This window comes from Chiloscyllium plagiosum, unplaced genomic scaffold (genome assembly GCF_037043375.1).
Source record: "Chiloscyllium plagiosum isolate Xiang-an unplaced genomic scaffold, Cpla_swu_hap1 HiC_scaffold_23, whole genome shotgun sequence".
Classification (NCBI taxonomy): Eukaryota; Metazoa; Chordata; class Chondrichthyes; order Orectolobiformes; family Hemiscylliidae; genus Chiloscyllium; species Chiloscyllium plagiosum.
Genome location: NW_028270161.1, coordinates 25,156,495 through 25,174,204, shown reverse-complemented (window position 1 = coordinate 25,174,204; position 17,710 = coordinate 25,156,495). Strand labels below are relative to the sequence as shown.

The following is a 17,710-nucleotide window of genomic DNA, read 5'->3' as shown; positions in this document are numbered from 1 at the left end:
CTAGTGCCTTATGCAAGTTCAATATAATCTCAAGTAAGAGTAAAATATTGATGCTGGAAATCTGAAACAAAAACAAAAGGGCTGAAGAAACAGAGTTAATACTTTCTAATCCATGAATCATATTGGACTCCAAATGTTTCTCTCTCCACAGATATGGATTTCACATTCTGACTTGTTTCAATATAATCTTTGCGCTCTTGCATTCTACGTCCCTATTAATAGCCTTTATCATCCCTACAATTGGCCAGTGACAAAAAAAAATTCCAAGAAAAGGCAAAGGACAACATGAGTACAGAAAATCACTGCTTTTCAGATCTGGCTGCTTGTTAATTGGCTGACGTGTTTCCTTTACTACAATGGTTATATTTTGAAAGTGCTTTGGGATATCTTGTCGATAGGAGCGGGACAAAGCCCTAGCTGACAGCCTAATCACAGACCCATACTGATCTCTCCCAATTACAGCTACTGTCTGATCAGAATGGAGTCCAAAGGATGCTATGATTCAGAATCTTAACCTTGCAACTGATGAGAAGTACAACATTCTGACTGCTGATCCATTGTTCCCACTGGCAGCTGATTCAGGAAAACTACGCAATCAAATGAAAACTTCAAATTCTTAAGCACACCAGTTAAAAATTAGAGATAGAAATGATGTTGGGGTAAGGTTTCACACACAAAAATCTTACAGCTGTCAGAGATTGGAAATAGAAGTTGAAAGTGCTGAAGAAAATCAGCATGTCTGACATCATTTGTAGACAGTACACTCTTCTCTCTCTATGGATACTGCCAGATCTGGTTTTCTTCGAGTCATAGAGATGTACAGCATGGAAACAGACACTTCAGTCCAACTCATCTATGCTGACCAGATAGCCTAAATTAATTGAGTGCCATTTGCCAGCATTTGGCCTGTATCCCTCTAAACCCTTCTTGTCCATGTACTAGATACCTTTTAAATGTTGTAATTGTACCAGTTTCCAGCACTTCCTCTGGCAGCTCATTTCATATACTCACCACCCTCTGCAAGAAAAAGTTGTCCTTTTGGACCCTTTTAAATCTTTCCCCCCTCACCTTAAACCTGTGCTAAATAATTTTGAACTTATCCAGTCTGGGGAAAATACCTTGGGTATGCATTCTATCCATGCCCCTCATGATTTTATAAACCTCTATAAGGTCAACCCTCAGCCTCTGACACTCCAGGGAAAGTAGACCCAGCCTCTCCCTCTTGCTCAAACCCTGGCAACATCCTTGTAAATCTTTTCTGAACCCTTTCAACACTTCTTGAGCAGTTTGTTTTTATTTTGAAAGCTTGGGCTTCTCTTGAAAAGAGATGGAATGGAAGAATAAGGGGGAAGGTGGTGGAGAGTGCACTCATGAGGTTCATGGACATGGGAAGAAAATGGGCAGTGGGCTTCTTACTTAAGACAAACATTCATGGGATGCTGGTTTTACTAGCCTTTATTGCCCATTCCTGGTTGCCCTGGAGAAGATGGTCCTTTTTGGACCTCTGTAACGAATAGTGCACATAATGGAATGGCTTCAGTTGAATTCACTGCAACTGTCATTTCCAAAACATTATTCCCTGTGTACATACTGCACATTTGGAGGTTCGCACCAACGTAGCCATAAGAGCCTGAAGAATAGTCACACCGGACTCGAAACGTTATCTCTATTCCTCTCCTCACATATGCTACCAGACCCGAGTTTCTCCAGCATTCTGTGTTTGTTTTAGATGTTCAGTATCTGCAGTGTTTGCTATGAACCACCAGACCAAAGTCTAAACTGTACCAGCTCATAAACACAGGGGACTACCCGGTCAACTTGACGGCACCAACGCTTTCCAATCTCACAGCCAACATCGCCACATTCTTGATGTTGTTTCGGAGCTAAACCATTTATTGCACTTCACTCGGTTTCCTTCCACTAACCACACCTCTGCCTTCTCCACGAGGCTCCTTCACCCACCCACCCATCCACCCGCCAACAAAGTACACCCTTCACCGAGACAGACCTTTTAAAACCCACAGAATGACGGGTCACCACTGTTACCTGGGATTTGTACATAAAGTGAGGTGAATGCACACAAGTAAATAGCCACCATGCCCCAGAGGAAGGCTCCCCGCGCCAACCCGATCTCCCCCATCCTGAAGCTGCAGGCCTGGACACAACCACAGTCAACACTGCGGGGGGAATCATTAGGTTCAATCCATATCCCTTCCATTATAATAACGCGCAATATAGCCCAGGCTGGGCCACGAGTTAATATAGTGACAACTATTTTAAACAAATAACCAGACTAGCCACGGTCTTCAGCTTTTTTGACTTTAAGAACTTTTAAAAACTTTATCTTCCCTGTTCTCGCAATGGATTGCTCTAAATCGTCGCCGTCCTTCTGCATTTGCAGCTTGTACCATCAAATCGGGAGGGGAGATCATCCGTTACCATTTTAAAAAATAATCTACCAAAACAAAGTGTCAGTTTAAACAAATATTTAATCCCATATTAAAGGTTTATCTGTCAGGTTTTATTTCGAAGGAAATTCTTTCATACTTTGTTTTTCTTTCCTCACCCATAGACGGGTAGTTGGGTTCGTGCCGCGCATGCGCCACCATGGGTTTGAACCTGCGCGGGTAAAATAAAAAATGGCGCGAGCCTCAAAAAAAGAAAAATAAGATTATCAAAGAGAGGAATATTCAGACAACAGGATTCACAATACTGGTATTTTAGGAGAGTGGAACGTTCTTCGGTGGGAGGTGAGTCTGAGCTTGTCAGTGTCAGTTCGAATCTCCTCCGCATTTTTTTCTGTTAATTATAATTTAATTTCTTCAGATTTCTGTGATTGTATTGATGTTCCTTTTAGTCTCTTTTGTTCTGGTTCAGTCACTTACTACTTTATTCCCTACAGTGTCTGATTGAACTATTCGTGTTTACTGCAGTTACTGGTTTACTTTATGGTGGCAACAGTCAGAGCCAATTTGTCTTTAATAATGCAATATAAGAGGAAAAATAAAAAGTGTGCGATATGTCAGAATAGAATACAGTCATTTATTGAAAAATGTGTTGCTGGAAAAGCGCAGCAGGTCAGGCAGCATCCAAGGAGCAGGAGAATCGACATTTCAGGAATTCCTGAAGAAGGGCTTATGCCCGAAACGTCGATTCTCCTGCTCCTTGGATGCTGACTGACCTGCTGCGCTTTTCCAGCAACACATTTTTCAGCTCTGATCTCCAGCATCTGCCGTCCTCACTTTTTTCTACTGTCATTTATTGCAAAGTGCGTGGTACGTACATATCGGGAAATTTCATTAAAGTTGTATAGCCCTTGGTGAGACCAAGTGTTGTGTACAGTTTGGTCACCTGAAGAAATAATGAAAGAGTAGCGAAGGTTCACTCAATTAATTCCTGAAATGAGGAAAGTATGGGGTGGGGCTTATGTACTTTGGAGTTTAGAAGAATGAGAGGGGATCTTTGTTAAAATTTGTAAAATTCTGAATGATGAAAGGATGAGAGAGACTCTGACTAGGGAACACAACTTAGATTAGATTACTTACAGTGTGGAAACAAAAGTAAAAGATTTCTCATTTAAAATGAAAATTGAGGAAATATTTTTCCTGAGCAGGTCATTAATTTGTGAAAGCAGTGGAGGTATGGTTATTGGAGATTTTTAAGGCTGTGTTAAATATATTCTTGACTGCCCAAAAAAGTAAAGTTTTACAAGTAACTTGTTGAACTTGAGAATTTGTGTGATGACATTGAATTAAATTTATTGTCACGTATACCGAGGCACAGTGAAAAGCTTTGCCTTGCTAGCAATACAGGCAGATCACATATTTACTTATCTATGCTACTTAACTAGGTAACAGTGGCAAAACAAAAACACAGGTACAGGTGAATGTTAAGAGTTTGTGAGTCCATTCAGTATTCTAACAACAGTAGGGTAGAAACTGTTACGAAACCGGCTCTGGTGCGTATGTTCAGGCTTCTGTACCTTCTCCCCGATGGTAGAGGTTGTAGAAAAGCATTGCCAGGAATCGATCTTTGACACTGCTGGTAGCATTTCCTTGATGGCGGGCCTGGTAGATGGATTCTATAGATGGGACATTGGTCTTTGTGATTGTCTGGGCTGAGTTCACCACTCTCTGTAACCGTCTCCGATCTTGAATGATACAGTTGCCATACCAGATAGTGTACATCCAGACAGAATGCTCTCGATGGCGGACTTATAAAAGTTGGCTAGGGTATTTGCTGTCATGCCAAATTTCCTCAGCCGTCTGAGGAAGAAGAGACGTTGTTGGGCTTTTGGGCCTTGTAGTGAGATTCTGAATAGGTTGGAGTGTTGGATGCTGAGGTGTGGTCTCTTTCAGGTTTATAAATCAAGAGGGGTGTGGTTAGGTAAATAACTAAAGTCTTTTCCCTAGGATGGGGCAGTCCAAAACTAGAGGGCATCAGTTTAAGGTGAGAGGGGAAAGATTTAAAAAAGGACCTGAGGGGTGACCATTTTGCAACGAGCGTGTATGGGATGAGCTGCCAGAGAAAGTGGTGGAGATGGGTTCAATTACAACATTTAAAAGGCATCTGGGTGGGTGCATGACTAGGAACAGTTTAGAGGGATATGGGCCAAGTGTTGTCAAATGGGACTTGGTCAGATTAGGATGTCAAGATGGCATGGACAAGTTGGACCGAAGAGTCTGTTTCAGAACAGTATGACTCCATTAGTCAAACGGTGTAAGTGTAGATAGGAGCAGCTGCAAGGGGTGTTGAATGGCCCACTGCTCTTAATTTGAATGTCTGTGGAACAGCTCTTCAAGGTCAGAATTCAGAACAGTCAGGAGGACTGAAATCTTGCCAGAAACCAGGTTATTTAATTCTATCGTATAACCTTCATTGTTATTGTATTATTGGTGTCTGAATAATGTACTTGGATGACAGACTTTAACTTCAATAATGAGAATTTAAGTGTTTAAAAGCTTCCCAATAGTCTTTTTGTATGCTATATAAACCATAAATGCATTGGCAGTGGCAACAAATTACTGATTAATGTACTCCATGAAAGGGGAAGGAACTGAATTGCATATTCCCTATGTATTCTTTGCATTTCTTCTGTTAGGATCTCTACCTGGGGTAGTATTGGCTAGATGAAACAGTGTGAGATCTGTTTTAAATGTTTGAAATAACCTTATTTTTAACCTTTCTTTCTCAATGATGTCTCTTCTCTCCTGGCACATTTGTTCACTTCTCTTGCTGCAGTAACGATTTCTAGGTTTGATGATTAGTAGTTTCTTGGCTTGTTCCATTATGCTTTGATTATGTATTGTTTTTAAACAAACATCTTACCTCAAATAGGAGATGTTTTGAAAAGTTCATTTGAAGGTTTTTGCAAGCAGATTGTTTACTGTCTATTGCTGATGTCCTGGGGTTTGATTTGATTTATTATAGTCATGTACTTGGATACAGTGAAAAATATTGTTTTATGTACTACACAGGCAAATCGTACCTTATATAAGTACCTCAAGGTAATAGAACAGAATGCATAATATAGTGTTACAGCTACAGAAAAGCTTTAAGGTGTAGGTTTGCTCGCTGAGATGTAGGTTTGATATCCAGACATTTCATTACCTGGTTAGGTAACATCATCAGTGGCGACCTCCAAGTGAAGCGAAGCTGTTGTCTCCTGCTTTCTATTTATATCTTTCTCCTGGATGTCTGGGGTTTGTGGTGATGTCATTTCTTGTTCGTTTTCTGTGGGGTTGATAGATGGCATCTAGATCTATGTGTTTATTTATGGCGTTGTGGTTGGAGTGCCAGGCCTCTAGGAATTCTCTGGCATGCCTTTGCTTAGCCTGTCCCAGGATAGATGTGTTGTCCCAGTCGAAATGGTGGCTTTTTTCATCTGTGTGTAGGGCTACGAGAGAGAGAGAGAGAGAGAGAGAGGATCGTGTCTTTTTGTGGCTAGCTGGTGTTCGTGTATCCTGGTGGCTAACAGAAAAGCTGTAGAGAAAGATCACCTTTAATATATGAAAGGTCCATTCAAAAGTCTGAATGAATAATATCAGTTCATCCATAAGAACATGATAAAAAATGAGCAGGAATAGGCAACGATGCTGAAGTCTAGAAAATGAGAGATTGTGACTTGTCATTTTGCTTGTAGTTTGTGATCTTATCTCTGAACCTGTGCCCTGAAGATCCTGAAGGTGAGTCCAGTAACATCCATCCTTGATACTTGCTGAGACACACTTACCCAGTGATGTTTGGGAAAGGATGTCACATTCAGCTTATAGCAAACCTCCAGGAGTCAATAATGGAAATTGGGACCAAGTGCCCTGACTCTAAACCGTGGCAGAGTTTTGACTCTACACGTACTGGCAACCTGAACTTGGATACTGACCGACTACCACCAACTATCTGGAAGTTCCACCTTCATGATTCACCTAGGAAAGAAGTAGGAATTGCTTATGAAGCATCCCTGGATTTCAGAGTTTTCTTATGAAATCATGATTTGGATTAAAGTACTATTTGTGTAGAGGATAAACGCCAATAGAATTAACTGGATTAGATGGACCTGTTTGTGTTGTAATTCTATATGGTTTATAGTTTGTGCTTTTCTAAGCACCTTCCAGTCAGGTACCTACCTACCTATACTCCTGTAGCAAATCTTTTTCATTACATTTTAATATTTGATATTACCAGTCCTGTTAGTTGCTTTTCTCATACACTGAAAGTTTTATCTTTTTCATTTTGTCAGGAAAGTGACAAACGAAAAGGAAATTGCTATTTTATATAGATGGAGATTCTTCTGTAAAATGAATTGTTACGTTCAAATAGCTGTATCCCCCAATCCTGTGACACTATTGCAGATTCTCCATATTTCTAGTGTTCTGATGATGAAATATAATTGACCTGAAATATTAACTGTTTCTCTCCCACAGATGACTGCCTGATCTGCTGAGTACTTCTGTTTTAACTCCTTGCCTCAAGGGTTCTGTGCTTGGTCAAAGATGGAGGATGTTGAGTCACGATTCACACATCTCCTTCAGCCCATTAGAGAGTTGACAAAGAACTGGGAGATTGATGTGGCATCTCAGCTGGGGGAATATCTAGAAGAGGTGACAACTTTGTATGCTAAATTATTTGGTCTCTTGTGACATGATTAATTTCTCTTTGCTTATCTCCCTCTCACTAATTCTTTCTGGTTTGACCCAAAAAACCTGTGGTTGTAAGGGGGAAGCAAAGATGCTTAATTAGGGAATTGGAAAAAAGTGAAATGACCGGGCAAAAGTATGGCAGATGGTATGCAATGTGGGCAAATCTGAGATTGTCTCTGGGAAGAATAAAAATAAAGTAATTCTTGAACAATGGGAGGTTAGGAAGTGTTGGACCTCAAGTTATGTACTCTTGTTCAAATTAGCATGCATGTACAATAAGCAATTAAGGTAAATGGTATGTTGACCTTTACTTCAAAATAATCTAAGTATAGAAGTACATGTCTTATTGAAATTATGTAGCACCTTGGTGAGACCACACTTGGAGTATTGTGTACAGTTTTGGTCTCCGGACCCAAACAAGGATGTACTTGCCATAAAGGAAATGCAGCAAAGCTTCACCACTAATTCTTAAATTGGAGGGATTGTCCACTGAGAAGAGATTAAATAAACTGAGCCTGTATTCTGTGGAGTGTTAAGGAATGATAGCGATTTATGAACATTATTCATCACAGATATAAAATCGCAAATCCAACATTTCAAAATGTTCCCATTCTTAATTATTTTACCTCTTAAGTGATGAGGCATTTTTATCACAGACTTGTGGATTCAAAATACACTTTACCTCCCAGAGTTTATGTCTGTAAAACTATTTGACATATTCTTCAACAAATAACTCTGGAGGGAAAGTGTCATTGGTGTCTGTAGAAATGTTACTCAAAAGGTGTACAGTCAATTTATTTAATTAAAAGATGTTTGAAATATGTAAACAATGATTTTATTTTATTTATTTTGTTGCAAATCTTGTTTTGAACTCCTGGCAATTTCAGTTAGTGATCAGCCAACTTCTTAGCTGTTAATTTTTGCTGCATTTATCTACGTTCTAATAATTTAAACATCTTTATCTGGAATAGACCCCTGGAGTATCCCACTTCCAACTTTTGTTTGATAGAGCAGGCTCTAGGGATAAACAAAGTTCCAACTTTTGAGTTTTGTTCAGTTAACTGATTCCTGTTCCCTTTTTGTCAATCAACTTTCTATCCTTTTGGCTGCAGTTACATTGTGAAACCTTTGCGACAATCTCTTTCTCTCGGCGGGGCTCTTGTAATATATCGGCAGGGTCCATACCCCTGGTCCAGAAGACCCAAGCTTCGGCCACACGCAGCATATTTGACCAAGTTGATTAGAAAATATCTCTGTCTGTCTTTTCCAGTTGGACCAGATCTGCATTTCCTTCGATGATGGGAAGACAACAATGAACTTTGCAGAAGCTGCACTTTTGATCCAAGGCTCGGCATGTATTTACAGCAGGAAGGTCTGTTTTTTGCCATCCTCTGCTGAATGGGATGAAGGTCTGGTGTGGGCTGAGTGTACACGTGGCTGGGCCTGGTAGAGAAAAAGGGCAAATGGGTCTGGGGGATAATTGGGACAGGGTGATTGGTAGAAATTTGGTTTGAGGTGAAAAGCCTGGAAGCTGATCACTGCTCGTTTTTGATCCTTAATTATTCCACTAAGATGATGAAATGTGCTCAAGAGGAAAAGAAAATCTTTCAAAATGTATGTAGTTACTGCAGAGTTTGGAAAGATATCAGACCTGGTTGTATGTGGATGTTTGTCTGATAACAGCTCAGGAATTTTCCAGACTGCTGCCAACTGACTTGTGGAATTGATGAGATTGAATAGTCTGAGGATATTTTTCCTTTCTACACAGGTGGAATATCTGCATTCTCTGGTGTTCCAGGCGCTGGACCTGATCTCCAACAAGAAGTAAAGAATAAAACAAAACAACAAACTGTGAATCGGAAACAAAAACAGAAATGGCTGGAAAACTCAGTAGATTTGGTAGCATCTGTGGAAATAAAGCAGAGTTAAGATTTTGGGTTCTGAAGAAGGGTCACTAACCTGAAACGTTAACTCTGCTTTTCTTCATAGGTGCTGCCAGACCTGTAGAATTTTGCCTGCAATTTCTGTTTTTGTAAAGAATCCTTGTAATAACTAAGCAAACACTGACTGTGCTGAATGCCTTTAGAAACTTTATGCCAAGTACCCTGTATATATAAGATTACTACACTCAGTATTGCATGGTCTATTATATAATGTATACAACAAGATTATGCTACTTGCCCGTGTGGGGCAGCATGGTAGCTTGGTGGTTAGCATTGCTGCCTCACAACATCAGGGACCCGGATTCGATTCTAGCCTCGGTCGACTGTCTGTGTAGAGTTTGCACATTCTCCCCGTGTCTGCGGTTTCCTCCCACAGTCCAGAGATGTGCAGGTTAGGTGAATTTGCCATGCTAAATTCCCCATAGTGTTCAGGGATGTGTAGATTAGGGGCAGTAGTTAGGGGAAATGTAGATTACTAGGATAGGGGAATGGGTTTGGGTGGGATACTCTTCAGAGGATCTGTGTGGACTTGATGGACCAAATGGTCTGTTTCCACACTGTAGGGATTCTATCATTCTAAAGTATTACACCTAGTGGAATATTGCTTGATAATAAACAAGCTAATTATACAGATGCCATCCTCCGTTTTGTTGCAGGATTATCCAGCTAAGCAGTAAGTTACTGCAGGAGCATCGCACCCAGTGATGTACTAAATTATTACAGAAATGTTAAAATTCATAATAAAATCATTTCACACTAACTGAAGTACTGCACACGTTAAATAGATTGTGTGCTATAATGTGTATTACATCAGTACCTCTGTGGAACTGTAGCAACCAGTAACAGTCTGTGCTTTGGGGTGGCTCACTGGTTAGTACTGCTGCCTCACAGCACCAGAGAGCCAGGTTTGATTGTAGGCTTGGATAACTGTCTGTGTGGTCTCCCCATGTTGGCATAGGTTTCCTCCGGGTGCTCTGGTTTCCTCCTACAGATGTGCAAGTAAGGTGAATTGGCTGTGGTAAATTGCTCTTAGTGTCCAGGGATGTGCAGGCTAAGTGGATTAGCCAAATGAATTGCAGGAATAGGGTAGGGAATGGATTTGGGTGGGATGCCCTTTGATGGTTCAGTGTGGACTGGCTGGGCCAAATGGTCTGCTTCCACATTATTAGGAATCTATGGCGATGGCACTAAGTAATAGTCTGTGTTACTAAAAGACTGTAACAACAAGTAACAATTTGTGTTATCATTAGACAGAGGAGTAGATTTGTCAACTTTCTCCAAGTAAAACTGCTTTTATGGTACTTTTGTCAAAATGGTTGTAAAAGTCCTTTTTATGTTTGTTGTTATAGACGGAATCAAAAAGCTACATCCATTGCTGCGGATGGTACAGATAATGATGTGTCTTTGGCCAATGACAAGGATTGGGAAGTAAGGAACATTGACTCAGGACTTATTATTCATTAACACTGAAATTTCTTAGATATGAACGATTGAACAAAATAATAAGTTTTGTATTTGCATATTGCCAACTGTTGAGTAGATCCATATGCTGTGACTGTTATGTTGGCAAGCTGTTCCATAAGATCAAAACATTGGTGCAGGGGGACCAGGGATAAATGATGTTAAATTGAACCTGAAACTGAAAGGAATTAATTACTTTGTATGGTCAAAATAAGCAAATAGTAAATTCCTGAAGTTGTTTAAGTCCGATACTATATACATATCCCTGGGAGTTATGTTGAGCCCTGTTTCAAGGATCATATAGCTCTGTGACATATATGTTCATGCCTGATGTACTTTCCCATTCCAACATGATAACAGTCATTGCTCTGGTGTATGTTATTTGCTGTATAAACAATGTTTGAATTTTCTTAATTTCCATGTTAGATATCACTAACTGCTGTAATTCTTGCTTTTCAGTTTTTGTCTCTTGATGATATTGAGTGTCCATCAAAAACCAACATTGATTTGCAGGAGGGTCACAGTTCAAATGTACGTATTGTGTGCAGTTCTGATCTCCTTATTTGAGGAAGGATGTAAATATGTTGGAGACAATTTAGAGGAAGTTTACGAGATTGATATATGTTGTTTTATGAGAAATAGGTTGGACAAGCTGGGTATGGTTCCACTGGGGTAACCTGATTGAAGTGTATAAGATTCTGATTGGACTTGACAAGTTGGATGTGGAAAGAATGTTTTTATCTTGTGAGCTGGATGACACTGTTTTAAAAGAAGTGTTCTTACAGATGAAGCAACCCCCCGCCCCACCTCAGAAAATGGAGTCATTGAATATTTTTAACATCAAGTTGGATAGATTCTTGTGAGGAAGGGGACTTAAGGGTTATAGAGGATTGATAGGCATGTGGAATTGAAAATACATATAGATAATTCATGATCTTATTGAATGGTGGAGCAGGCTCAATGGCAGAATGGTCTACTTCTGCTCCTGTTTCGTATTTGTGTCTTTATTTGTGATTCCTTAGATTTTCAACAATGCAATGTGGTACTCCGGTTAACATAATCGGTTATCATTCTGTCCGCAGTGCTGCTCACTGCAATCTTAACGCTGAGTAAAGGCTGGAATTCAACATCAGGCATCATCACAGAAATTAAAGATTTTGATAGTGTTGTGTTTGGACCAAAGAGATTTGGAATTAAAATTCAAAAGGAAGTTGATATCTGGATCCATAGATTGCTGGATAATTTGCATGAGATAGAAAGTGATGATGACAATAAGCCAAAGACTTGAGGCCAGGCCAAGGCAATATGGGATAGCTAGGAATCGGCAAAGTGTAGCAGGGAGTCTTCAAAAAGTGATCAAGTAAAGAGCTGCAATGAGTAATGGAGGCTGGGAAGTGGTGATGGCAGAGATGGTATTTGGGTATTTCAGAGGAGCGGAGCTGTATTGAAAGTGGGGGAATACATTGAGGTCGCATTGGACTGAAGTGGCAGGAAGCTAAATTGGAAGAATGAGTTTTAGAAGCTAACTATGACTCTATAACTAATCTGACTGACTGCCCTTGCGGATTTACCTTTATGCTACAGGTTGTGAACATCATCCCATTAACACCGATGGCACTGGTACCGCTAGAAGAAATTGAGAAAAAGAACAACCCTCTCTTGAGGTATGGAATTTGCTGTATCACGCACACAGAAAAGAAAGGCAGGCACCTCGTCAGTGGGTGCAATACAGAGAGTGGAAGACCCAGTCAATGTGCGCCAACAAACTAATTTGAAAGGCTGTTAGCTGCCAGCAACTTGGTTTTTGAAAACTTCAGTCAAATTTATTCAGGTTGCTGTGAAGGACTCAAATTGAGTAATGCTCTGTTACTCAATACTAACTTGGCGGGAGAAATGGAGGTGTCACAGTTCAAAGTACAGATATGCTTCTGAGTCTGGAGTTAGTTACTTGAGACTTGTTTTATATCTGACACATGCTAAAACTGTCCAGGAAATGTTTGGCAGGATTGCATAGAGAGCTTTTCTTTGCATTCTATCTCAAGGGGATATTTGATCCTGACATTGAGTCCCAGCTTGAATCTTGCTTCATTTTCCAACACTGAAATGTTTCACTTCTTTGAGAACAGCAGCTTTCCCAGATTTGGGATGTGTTCATGTTGAATGTTTCATAGCCAGGTGAGCTATAATTATCAACACCATATAATTATCAAGAAGGTCTGAGGCTATATCCCAGAATTTGGAGGCAGATGTTAACTAGTTATAAGTTAACTAGTGCAACACTGAGTAATGTGGAGTAGGAAGATTGCAGGTTACCTTCAATGATAAACTTTGTTGTCTATTCAAGTTAATGAAAAGCAGTAAGCATAATAAACCGACCTGGTGAACTGTACAAATACAAATGATGTTGGGTGATGCTTGGACTAGGATGAGGTTTTGGATTAGGTATCTTCCTATTTGGTTTTGGTGTTGATATTGTCTTGCCTTTCTCTCCATTCCAGAAGTAGAGAGACATTGGTGGTGGATGTGAATGTGGATTTCAAAATACGCAAACAGATCAACCATTATCTTATTGAATGGCAGAGTAGGTTTGAGAGGATGAATGGTCTATTTCTTCTATTTCATGCAAACTGGATCATGGCAGGGGCTTGGGCAAGGGAGGAGACACCAGTTAGAAGAAAATGCAAGTGTTCTGTCCTCAGTTACTAACCTAATTTGGTTTTTCATTTCACTGTAGCCGGAGAGGAGAGATCCTTGGCAGCCGCAAGGATTTCCGAATGAATACTTGTACCCCTCATGCCACAGGTGCATTCATGTTAGAGTTGGCCAGTGTGTCACCGATGAGCTATCTGCACAGGCAACAGCAAGGCAACACGAAATACAATAGGAATGGTAATTAAGTGTGTGCTAATGAATAGTTTGCTCATTATTTCATTGCAACTCTTGCTGAGAATGAGGTTTGAATGTGTTCTATATCTTGCAGCTTGATTGTCTGATTGGATAGCTGTTGTTCCTTTTATGCCACCACTCTGACCTACGTTCCTTTTATGTCAGGCTTGTTGCTGACTCACGTGTTAAGTGTTATGTATTGTCCTTAGACCCAATGATTCTCTCCATTATATACCATGACACCTGTAATTTGAACTTTGCACCATGCTGAACACTGGAGCACAAAAAGATTTGCCATGGGTATTTGTTTAATGGAAACCATTTTGTCTTTTCAAAAAAAAGTGGAATAATACTTAAAACAGGAAATTTCACAGCTCTGGAAAGAGTGGAGCAATGGGATTGGTTTGGGATTAACACAAGGAAAGAGTGAGGCTGTGGGTTTATTTAAGGGCTAATACAGAATTATGAAGTGACTGCAAGAAGTAGCATTAGTATTATATTAAGAAGCAACGAGGGCTTTGGGGAAGTGAATAGGACCCTGCCATTAGCTCAAAGTTTATCCGCTAGAGATCCACAACAAGCAAAATGAGCCATTTGGCCTTCTGTCCTGGTAAGCATTAATGGTTCTGTGATAATAAAAAAAAACTTCAACTAGATCGTTTAATAGCTCCACTGTTGTAACTAAATCACCTTGATTTTCTTAAGTTTAAAATTCTGGAGACCTGTGATCACCCTTTGACCGTTCTAACCCTCTGAAGATCCAACCTGTGTGTTGGTACCCTCAGTCAAACACCATTTAAGATGGAACTTGTCTAGCATTATTAATACAACTGTTTATGACTTTCTCCCTCTGTAAGAGAGTGATGGTATAATCAAGCGTGGGATCAACTTCAACAAGTTGGGAGTGTTGGGGGAGATCATAAACTTAGAATTTGGCACAACACTCCACCTTCTTCTCACTGCTGTACTTGACCCCTTTCTTTATTTAGTCCATAGCCTAAGATCGAGACAACTCCCTCCAAACCCATGACCACTTAAACCTAGAAGGACAAGGATGGCACATATATAGGAACATCACCACCTGCAAGTTCCCCTCCATATGACACACCATCCTAACTTGGACATATATCACATTTTTTCACTGTTGCTTGGTCAAAATCATGGAATTCTATTACAAATGCATTGAGTCTACCTACAGCAATTGGACTGCAGTGGTTCAAGACAGCAGCTCATCACCAACTTCTCAAGGGCAATTAGGGGTGGGCTAGCCAGCGATGTCCACCTGCCACAAGAGAGTAGGAGAAAAAAACTGCCGTCAGTGAAATCATTCAAAAACACAGTCAAGTTTCATGTGTATGCCAATTATACTTGGCTCCATCTCGCCATCACCTCTTTTTTCTTTCCACTGTCCTGGTTTTTCAGATTGCTTCTCCAACATACAATCATGCATGTCATACCTCACTGGGTAGCACACTGGAAATCAAGTGCTGCCATTTCCAGAGTCATTGTAAAATTAAAAAAAAATTCAAAGTATGCAAAATCCCCTATTTACCTGTCCCATGCATCCAGGCTAGCAGAAAAACATGTACCAGTTTTCGGTTGTTAACAAGAAGTACTATTTATTATAGATCATAGATTCTAACCACAGGTAAACAACTATCAACATACACCACTACAAGATAAAACTCTAACCCTATTATAAACATCCCCTGCACACACATGCACACAGACAAAATAACATTGTTGCTATGGATGGAGGGGAATAAAGCTGGGAAGCAGTTTGATGGCCCCAATATACCTTTACTGAGATCATTTTGCTTACAGTAAACACTTGTAGTTAAATCAAAGTATCACATCTCCATGACACTGGATTCCTTTGGCTGTAAATTCTCTGAGCATGATTTTAACCCCCACAACCACTTGATGAAGGAGCGGTGCTCCAAAAGCTACTGCTTCCAAGTAAACCTGTTGGACTATGACCTAGTGTTGCATTATTTTTAACTTTGATTTTCTGTTATTCAATTTCTCTTCTCCAGCTTTTCACTTATTGCAGGAGGCACTGGCAGTGGCTATATTAACTGCAAAACTCTTGCCTATTTATTAAAGGCTACAGCTTACACCAGCTGGAGAGGTAAAGGCTTTAGGTAATTTACAAGAGAGACAGACTAACAATCTGCTCCTGGAGCAATCTAAAGGCTTCTGCCAGTATCATGCACACTCACAAACAGTTTAGCTGCCCAGGAGTGAATCAGATGATTATTGAGAGGCTGGTGGCTTTTGTCAACCAGAACTTTGGAAACTGCTCAGCAAGCTGTTGCCACCTGAACCTCAATTTATGCACAGCCCTGGCACCATCCTGTCTATACTCAGCCTCTTCCACTGCTTGAACAAAACAGCAATATAAAAATGACCTGCAATAACTTTCATTAACTTGCTTTTTGAAAGTGCAGCAATTCCTTGCTCAAATCATTTATTTTAAAACAGTCCTTTTTGCATGATGAGCAGATATTTTCTCCAGCGAAATATTGGGCGGAGGGGGGGGGGGGGAATAGTCATTGTCTCTTCTTTCTTGACTACCACTTTCATTCTGCTGTTGGACAACTGTCTGATGTTGAACCAGATCATATGCTTGTAATTTTGTTTCAGATAAACTGTATGCATACTTTTGTTACATCACACAATTCTGGCTCTGTCTAGGCTTAACTGCTGAAACCCTCATCAGGTCTATGTTATTTCTAAATTTAGTATTCCAGTGTACTTCTGGATGAGCTGTTATTTTTGACATTTTTTTAATCTTGTCATCCACAACTCTGATTTTTGTATCTTGACTTGCATCTGGTCCTTTTCACCAATCAGCCATTTGCTCACTGACCTACACTCGCTTGCTGTCTGGTAAAGCCTCAATCTTAACATTCTTCTCCATGCTTTCAGACCCTATATGATCTTGCCCCTCTATCTCTGTAGTTTCCTCCAACCCAACTCTTGAGATATCAGCACCTTTAATTCTGGTATCTGGCATGTCTCAAATTTAAATCACTTCATCATTGCGGCAGTACTTTTAACTGTCGAGGTCCTAAATATTGGAATTTTCTCCTTTAAACCTCTTTATTTCTCTTTCCTGTACTAAAGTTTCCATATTTGACCAAGCTTTAGTTCATCTGTCCTAACCCCTTAAAAATCTGTATCAAATTTTGGTAATTTTCTTGTGAAATATGTGATGGTTTCCATTTTAAAGGGGTTACAAAAATAGAAGTTTTATTTGGCAGAATATGGATTGAGTGGGATTACACAGTGCAGAAATTTGTTAGAATGGTTCCAGGGTTGAGGGGCATCATTGATGTGGTGAGACTGGACAACTTTAGTTGTTCTCAGCGCAGAGAGGTTAAGAGATTTAACAGAGTTATTCAAAATTATGAAAGCTTTAGATGGTGGCAGTAGCAATTGTTTTCATTAGCAACAGAGTGAGTAACTAGAGAGCACAAGTTGGTAAAAATAAGAAGACATCAGAAGATTTTCATTACATTATGTTATGATTGAGAATTCACCACCTACAAGTGTAATGGAAGTAAATTCAATAGTTTTCATATGGGGATTGAGTTAATAATTTAAAGAGGAAAAGAAATTGCAGGGCCAAGGTTAAAAACAGTGGTGTGGGACTAAAGTATAAATATCTTTCAAAGAGCCAGCACAGACATGATAGGCTGAATAGTTACTGGTGCTATATTATTCTTCAAAGAAATCTGCCCTCCTTATAATTATTTACTTCAAAGATTGCTGCTAGTGCTTGCTGTGTGCACAGAAGGCTGGGTGAAGCATGTGATGTAGGCGCAGGCAGGTTACACAGCAGAAATATGATATTACACTGTGTGTCACATCATTTACAGACTTGCAGAATGTTCAAAAGGACATAGGCATGGATAACAGTGACAGTCAAACTCCAGTTCCAGTATTGAACTTCTTGGAAGAAGGGGGTAAGTCTCCTACTCTGGAGAGGAAACCATTCCTTTTTGAGGGTTGCTGCTTTGCCTCTTTTGCTCGGTATATTTTAGCGCCACATGGGATTTACGGACCAATCTGGTATTTCGCACTACTTCATGCAAAATAAACAAGTGGTGCATTTCATCAGGTATGTGTTGCAGAAATCTCAGTGGTTTCTTTCACACTAATTCAGATTGTCAGTTGTGTGACCTGAAAAGTGGTGTCTCCTACTGTTCTGTAGGTGCCAGCCACCTGCTGGTCCCTTGCATGAGGAAGGAAGACTGACAGCTGAGATTTGTTTTATCC

At 40.0% G+C, this 17,710-nt stretch overlaps 2 protein-coding genes across 3 annotated transcripts in view; one reads left to right on the top strand and one right to left on the bottom strand.

The window, feature by feature from the left end:
• lmf2a (lipase maturation factor 2a) overlaps positions 1-2,155 on the bottom strand; it is a 32,210-nt gene extending 30,055 nt beyond the window's left edge. The window contains exon 1 of the mRNA XM_043713886.2: positions 2,047-2,155. Within this exon, the coding sequence (XP_043569821.2) occupies positions 2,047-2,140 (94 nt within the window). The 5' untranslated portion in view covers positions 2,141-2,155. The remainder of the gene's footprint in view (positions 1-2,046) is intronic.
• Positions 2,156-2,471: 316 nt separating this feature from the next.
• Positions 2,472-17,710, top strand: part of ncaph2 (non-SMC condensin II complex, subunit H2) — a 34,336-nt gene continuing 19,097 nt past the window's right edge. The window contains exons 1-9 of one of the 2 annotated variants that reach the window (XM_043713889.2): positions 2,472-2,715; positions 6,921-7,097; positions 8,407-8,508; positions 8,905-8,960; positions 10,429-10,507; positions 11,000-11,071; positions 12,125-12,204; positions 13,275-13,429; positions 17,311-17,397. In XM_043713889.2, coding sequence (XP_043569824.2) covers positions 6,990-7,097; positions 8,407-8,508; positions 8,905-8,960; positions 10,429-10,507; positions 11,000-11,071; positions 12,125-12,204; positions 13,275-13,429; positions 17,311-17,397 — 739 coding nt within the window. In that variant the 5' untranslated portion in view covers positions 2,472-2,715; positions 6,921-6,989. Of the gene's footprint in view, positions 2,751-6,920; positions 7,098-8,406; positions 8,509-8,904; positions 8,961-10,428; positions 10,508-10,999; positions 11,072-12,124; positions 12,205-13,274; positions 13,430-17,310; positions 17,398-17,710 lie in introns of both variants that reach the window. The other variant, XM_043713887.2, reaches the window with a different exon arrangement.